Raw genomic sequence first — 7,547 nt, 5'->3', positions numbered from 1 at the left:
GCAGTCAAGTTGTCTGGATGAAGCTGAATTTTTTGCTATATAGTAATTAAGTCAATGGCATAGAAACGTTTGGAGATACTACTGGAGAAGATTCAGAGGCTTGGCAGGGTCCAAGACTGTCAGTTTGATCCTACACCACACCCAGTGTGCGATATTTCCCCTGTGGCTAGATATACTGGGAAACACTGGCAGGTGTGAGCTTCGGCTTACCTTAACAAGCCACTTGCATATAGGTAGCCACATTAATGCAGTTCTGAACTTGTGTTAGATTATCCTCTTTCGCCTTGAACTCAGCCTATCATTAACCGCAGCTACATGGCTTCTGCCTCAGAAACAGACTTGTGGCCAGCCTGCTTGGAGCAGAGGTGGGTATCAGTTTGCAATGTAGCACCTAGAGACACACCTTGGGACCAAACCACCCAAATGCAAGTTGGTGTCTGGTGTCTGGTTTCAGAGCTGTCACTCCTGGTGCTTTTCAGAGTAGGTGTTTGGGTCTGGCCACCCTGCAGTTTGATTTAAAACACTTTTATACTCCAGGCCAGTTTTTTTTTCCAAACGAGTGGGACAAATGCAACTGTTGATGGTTGGTTATTTTGTTGTTGTTTTGGGGGTTTTTTCCCCCCAAAAGCTCAGTTTCTCCTCGGGCTGTGATATAAGGTGGCCAATTATCTGTCATTATGTGATCCCTGAGGTCCCTCCAGACAGATGGTTCTCTGTTACCTCACAACAATGGGAGCCACTGGGTGCTTGGTGCTTGGAAAATGGGATCATCCATTTTTGCTCCTGCTTTGTTTACATCAGTTGGAAAAGCAGCACAAGGAAGGGAGGGGTAGCAAGGTTTTTCTGCAGGAATGTATTTGGTGGAGTAGAAAATGTGAATTGCTTGGTATGTGTCCATCACTGCAACATGACCTTCAGCTACCTGAGTTGTTAAAGGAAGAGGGTAGTGCTGGCAGAGAGTTGAATTGCTCATTAATTGCTTTGTAATTTAGCTAATTAGCTTTGTCAAGGCTGTAGAACATCAGGGGTGTGGCTGATTATCTTCCCAGTGTTTCACCTTTACAAGTGCAAATTACTTAAAAACGTAAAAGCATCATGTGTGGTGTCTTTTTAAAGTAAAACCATCATGTGTGGTGCATGCTGCAAATGGATGTCAGACATACGAATCTCTGCTTTCTTAGGCCTGTGCGCCTGCCCTGTGGCCTCCGACTGTTCGTGGGCCGCTGGGACCTTTCCTGAAGTGTAGCAGACATTTCTGGCATTCCTTCCTCTGTAGGCCACACTCCCAAAGTAGGACTGCCCAAATCTGGATAACTCCAGTGTGAGAGCGTGCAGAAGTGAGTTAAACTGAACAGTATTTTCCCTTCAGGGGAGAGCGTTGTTACTCTGTTAGGAGTGGGCTGAGGAGGGAGGTCAGGCTTTTTCCTTTGTGCGTGTGGTAGCTAAATCCAGGGTCTCTTTCTTTTTTCTTTGCAGGTAGTGGCCGTGGAAGCAGCAGTTTGCCTCCTCATACCCTCATCAATGAATTTCCAGAGTATGGCACTGTAGAGTCAAGCAGACAAGCGCCAACGGCTCCATTGACGTACCAGGCAGAGCCTGTAACATGCAGTCCAGAAAGACGGGACAGTCACCACTGCATCAGGCCCATTCCTCAGTGTGCAGCTCCTGCAGATAATTTGAGGCCTGATGCAGGGGCAGTGCAGCTTCACATCCCAGAAGAAGGTTTGCAACCTGCGGGTAATCTGCCAGAGATTATGAAAATCTCTCGACGGCTAGAAGCAACAAAGGTGAAAGAGAGAGCAAATACTTCTCAAGATTCAGAGACGCAAATGGAAAAAAAGAGCGTTACTGGCAGCCAAAATGTGCAGGCAGCCAGAGAACCAGTTCCAGCAGGCCAAGAAAAACTCTCAGACATGCTCCTTCCATCTGAACGAACAGCTGAGGAAAAAAAGCATTTGATCATAGAGAAAGATCTGGCTTCAATATGGGCTGGAGAAAAGCAGTCCGAGTCCTCGCAAGCCATAAGTAATAAAGCAGAGGAGGTCCACACAGCTCAGGAACCAAGCTGTCACAGACCATCTGCAACAAACCTGGAAGCAGTCAGCAGAATGGAAAGGGGGACACGTTTTGAGGAGTTTTCAGAGTACAGTCAAGGCAAAATGCAAACAGGTCCTGAGAGGAGGCTTGCTAAAGAGGCAGCTGTGAGTAAACATGTAGAATTTCAAGGTGTGGAGATTTTATGGCTGCAAAAAGCCGAGGAGCAGAGAAGAAGGAAGCACTCACTGCTGGACTCTGGGTCTGTGGAGAGGAAGGCATTCCTCAAAACGTCCAGCCACCCTGTGTCGCCAATGGTCTCCCCAGGCTTGCTTTCCTCGCCAGACAGTGCGTGGAGTGACGTCTGTGAGGACCCAAGGCTGGGACCCTCTGCCTCTGGAGCCACTCCTCTGGCAGTGCTCGATGAAAGCGGGAAGGATGAAGTTTCTGTGAAGGACAGGAAGAACTGTGGTGAGGAGGAGATGGCTGTGCTTGCAAGAGGCCAGGCCAGGTGAGATGGTGCTAAGTGGGGAGAAGGGGTCAGGTGGGGTTTCTCTTGTCTAGGCATGTGGCTTGTGCCTACGTCCTTAGGAGCTAATGAGAAACAGCAAATATTTGTCTGCTGCCTGTGGTGGGGTGTCAACAGTAGTGGTTTGTAGCTGGTGGTTGGCTAGTGCCTGAAGTTGGTACTGAAGCCACTCCACACCATCTTACTGAAGTTTGCAGTCCATCTCAGGTTTTGAAACGTAAATATCAGAAGTCTTGCTGTTTCACAGTAGTGTCTGTGTGATGAAGCATCTGTTGCAGGTGTAGTTGGGATCTGGACATGTGTAATTAAATACAGTTGGCATGCAGGCCTGGCCATATGCACCTGAACAGATTTTCTGTTTTCAGACAGAATTTGTGCAAGAACAGTGTGAGAACCTCTGAAAGGTCAGATAATAAAGACATTTTATCCAGGGCCTTGTAGATCATAAGAGGATAAATGCTGTGATATGCTGTGATGTGCTTTCTGTAGTATCTATCTATCTTATCTATCTATCATCTGTGTTTATATAATTTTAGCAATACATATTGGCAGAATGGTGTGCTGCTTTGCATCCTGATTTGCTTGCTTTTCTTTTCTGATACACATTTCTGACAAAGCAAAGGGTTCTACTGGGGCATTCTGAGCAAACCATGCCCACTCTGACCTGGAGAGGTGTTCGCTGCTGAGACAACAGGATCTCTCCAAGGGAGGCTCTCCTGCCTCTGTGCCTCTGGATCTGTGGAGTTTTGCTTTGGCTAGTGCATGGGATTACTTGGGCTGGCTACCCTAACCTCTGGCATGGTGAGGAGCCCCACAGTATTTGGTGCAGAAAAGAGAAGAAAACTCGCGGCAGGGGGATGCTATACCTTTCCCTGTGCATCAGCAAGCAGGCTGAGTCTTCTCCTTTCAAGTCTGGTTCTTCAAGCTCCATATTTATAATTGCACTTGCTTCCCTTTTCATTTTGAAGTGATTTCCTTCAGCTTTTTTCTGAAGACCTCAGTCCTAGGACTGCAGAGCTAGCAAATTATCCTTCAGGGGCAGAGGCTCCATCCAGATGCACGTCTCCAACATGTGCAGCCCCATGGCACAGCACTGGTGCTAGGATAGATCTTACATGTGCTTTTCTTGTTTGCACATAAGCAGCTGATGTTATCTGATAGACAATATTAGGCTGTCTCCCAGACCTCTTCTTTTACCCAGAAAATTGTTTCTATGTCCCCAGAGAGGGAGATGATGCCAGTCATAAAGAGAGGTGGTGCAAGGAGAAACCAGCATTTTACCTGCAGTGCCCTCTCCTGTGCAAAGCTGCGTTGACCTTTGTGCTCAGAAAGGTGGAAGGTGAGAAGGTTTGCCCAAAGTCTAAACCTTGCCCCCAAGCTGAAATGAGCTGTTTCTGGTTAATTTGCAGGATGGTGGAGGAGGGGGAAGCAGCCACAGGAGGATATGAAGATTTCCTTGGGCAGAGGCACTCTGACGTCTCCACTGATCTGTACAGCTCACAGTTTGAAAACATCCTAGACAATGCATCTTTGTACTACAGTGCGGAATCGCTGGAGACATTGTACTCGGAGCCCGATAGCTACTTCAGCTTTGAGATGCCACTCACTCCCATGATCCAGCAGCGCATGAAGGAGGGTGGACAGTTTTTAGACAGGACATCAGCCTTGGGGCACACAGATGTCCTTGACAGGGAGGTGAAGGGATCTGGTGAAGGCATCGCCAATGGCTTAAGGGATGCAAGCGAAACACTCTTCAAAGGAGATGTCACAGAAGTCCCTCATCTGGAAAGGTAAAAGTGTGTGAGCTTTCTGTGTGCCTGCTGATTTTTCCCCAGTCTCTGTTTACTTTCCTGTACTGTCACAGAGTGTAGCTTTGCCTCTTTTAACACTGCAGATTTTCTGCAGGGAATAATTTCCAGGGTGACTGGAAGAGACAAATGAGCCATCCAAACCTGCCATTCATAAGAAAAGTGCAAATTTATATTATGAAGGTTTATTAGGCAATGCTGATGTGTTGATAAAAGTCTGTCTGGTATTATCACATCTCTGGGACCTGTCCCTGGAGGAGTTAGTTACTGGTTACAAATGGACCTTGTTCAGCTCCAATTCCTACCTGAATTTATTGGCAGCAACTTTAGCAGCGGTAACACTTTGTGTACACAAATGAGTTGTCCAAAAGCAGTTTGTGATATGGATGTTCAAGATCTGTCTCTGGGCATAGCTTTTCCTCTCTTGAGGCCAGTGGGAGTTTTGAACGTTACTTCATCTGGGGTGGGCTTTTGTTCCCACCACATTCACAGGTTAGCTGCTTCTTTCATTTGTGCACTTACTTACTGAAAGAGGAGCAAGCGTTTCAAAAACGTTAATAATTTAATAATGTTTAGGTAAAGGGGGGGATGAGAAAACCTATTAAAAGAAAGAGTCATATGAGAAGCAAAAACTAGGCTAAGTGGTCAGAAAATACTGTACAACTGTAGAAAATCACTCTATGTGCAAACTTTTCTCATAGTGTGTTGTCAAGGAGAGTGGGTACAGTAAAAGGCAGCCACAGACAAAGTGGGAGGTTGAGTTAGAAGCAGAGCACTGAATGTGCAACTCACCTACAAAATGGTGAAGGACCTTGTGAGTGACAAAGATGCTTCTGGTCTCCATCTTCCAGGGACAGGATGCTATCTAAGAGTCCTTGGACTATTCCCTTAGATGGACCTAGTCTAGTTCAAGCTTTCTGGGGAGTAAGGGTAATCTGTTTTATTTATTTTCTGCTAAAATGAAGTAAGTCCTTTGAGCAGAAGTAGTAACTTTACAGATTAAGGTACAGTTTGCTCTTAAAACAACTGGCAAAAGGACTTAGCAGTTTAAAATATTTTTCCCTCAATCATATAGTAAAAAAGGTGTTTAAATCTTGTACATGCATGGTGCCTGCCAGTAGGCAATAAGTGACTGCTAATCTGCAATAACCTGTATGGAGCCAGAAACTGAGGTCAGTCCTGAGGCCTACAGCTCCTTACACCAAAACGAAAGACTGACATAAAACTGGACAGTGGAGAACAAGCAGCACGTTCAGGTCCTGATTCTGTTACCCTGTAGCTGCAGCATCTAGTATGTAAAAGATACTGTCAAGGAAGGCCCACACTGGCTCATCAAGACAAAAATTATCACAAAGACAAGGTGTGCTTAGATGAGGCACATCAAGTGCCTGCCTAATATGGATTTCACTTGGAATTAATTTTAGTTTGGTTCTGCAGCCATACTGATAAACCAGCAGTAGATTTTAAAATTCTTTTTTCCTCACTGAATTTAAAGGAGAAAAAAGAAGAAAAAAAAAGGAGTGGCAGCGGGTTTGTTAGGGACGAGCCTTGAGGGCTCACCTAAGGTAGGTGCCAGCAGGTGAATGTCACCGCAGCAGTATGGCTAGCCGTAAGCCAAACAGAGTAATCCTCCTATCAATAATCTTACAGCCAACACCACCCTTCCTCCTCCATTATTCTAATATCATGTTGTATTGCACCAGGCGCATGTTTTGTGTGGTGACTGACAGGTCGTGAGTACTATTTTGTTGGAGCTAGTGGGGAACCACGGTGTTAAGAGTGCGTGGGTGAGAAGCAGTGTGTGCGTGCTGGGGGTGGCGGGGGGTTTATGGAAGAGAGGTCAAGGCGGTGTGTCATGGTGATGCTCAGGTGAGCCAGAAATAGCCTCCTGAGCCCTGGCAGTTCAGGGAGTTTGAACGCGCGGTTGTGTTGCCCGAAGCGATCCGAGACTTAGGTTTACCTAAGTCTGCGTGTGCGATGCGGGTATGGCACCTCTGTGCCTGCTGCTGAAGCCCCCTTTTCCTACGGTGCCTTGAGCCTGCGGTTGTGCTTGGGGCTGCAATTCCTCACGCGTAGTGCACCCTCCACACGGTTCCAGCCCTCCCGGAGGAGAAGGGTGGGGGGAGGCAAGCCCCCCGCCCCGCCGTAGAGTGCCCGGCCCTGCGCGGTGCCGCCGGAGCGCTCCGTGCGCTTTGCCCGGCCGGGGCTGCCCCGCTCCCGCCGCCCCCGCCTGGAGGAGAGCGGCGGGAGAAGCCCCTCCCGGAGGGGTGGGGGTTGCTGTCGGGGCGCGGCATGTGGATACTGGCAAGTGCAAAGGGAAGCGGGGGGATTTTGGGTGCGGAGCATTTGGGAGCAGAGCAGGGCAGTGTGGCTGTGCGGGACAGCAAGGAGCGTGAGACACACACCCCCCTCCTCCCCCCCCCCCCCCCCCTTCCGGAAAGGGTGCTGCTAACCCGAGCGAGCAAAAACTGAAACCAAAATCTCTGCAGTGCCTTGTGCTGTAGCATTTCGGTGATATAAAAAGTGGCTGGGGAGGGAGCATGCTTCCAAGTACCAGCAGTAGTTAATGGGGGAGCAGTGTGAAACACGTGCAGTTCTTCCTGGCCCAGTGCAGAACGGGACGGCCGACTTGAGAGCAAAGAGCTGATGATTTTACACCTGGAAATAAAGCCGTGTGCCAGGTGGGAAAGGAGGAGCCGGGGCTCCCCGTGGTCATGCCCTCCTGATAGCTGGTAGCTGAGCACCATAGCCCCTTTGGCACCTGTCCGGAGGGTAACTCACACAGAGACTGAGGTTTTGATGCATAAGGACAAGGAAACCTGGCCTCGTAATGAATAAGCGGGAGGGTAACATCCTTCTCCGGTCTTAGGAAATTGCTGGCTTTGGGAGGGGTCAGCTCTGGTATGTGAGGGCCGGTCACATGCCTTCAGAACTGAAAAAAAAAGAGGAAAAAAATTATTAAAGGCTTGCAAGCTGCAAGCTCCTTTGAGCTTCTGGGTGTCTGAAGATTTCATCCCTGCTGTCCTCCTTGTCAGCTGCTGGCCGTGGTTAAGCGCAGTAAGTCGTGGTGAGAGCTGTATGGTGGACCTGCTTGCTTTGACAGCCACCTGCCGTGCTTCCTTAGGGTAGGGGGATGTCAGCTTTCCATGGGTCTTCCTGCAGAGCAGGCTGGTTTA

At 48.4% G+C, this 7,547-nt stretch overlaps 1 protein-coding gene across 2 annotated transcripts in view; it reads left to right on the top strand.

Moving 5' to 3' along the window:
• Positions 1-7,547, top strand: part of PSD3 (pleckstrin and Sec7 domain containing 3) — a 112,740-nt gene that overhangs the window by 23,852 nt on the left and 81,341 nt on the right. For both annotated transcript variants that reach the window (XM_048291696.1, XM_048291698.1), the window contains 2 exons: positions 1,477-2,545; positions 3,973-4,353. In XM_048291696.1, coding sequence (XP_048147653.1) covers positions 1,477-2,545; positions 3,973-4,353 — 1,450 coding nt within the window. The remainder of the gene's footprint in view (positions 1-1,476; positions 2,546-3,972; positions 4,354-7,547) is intronic.

This window comes from Corvus hawaiiensis, chromosome Z, assembly GCF_020740725.1.
Source record: "Corvus hawaiiensis isolate bCorHaw1 chromosome Z, bCorHaw1.pri.cur, whole genome shotgun sequence".
Lineage (NCBI taxonomy): Eukaryota > Metazoa > Chordata > Aves > Passeriformes > Corvidae > Corvus > Corvus hawaiiensis.
Note: the sequence above shows the minus strand (reverse complement) of the source record. Positions and strands in the feature narration are given on the sequence as shown.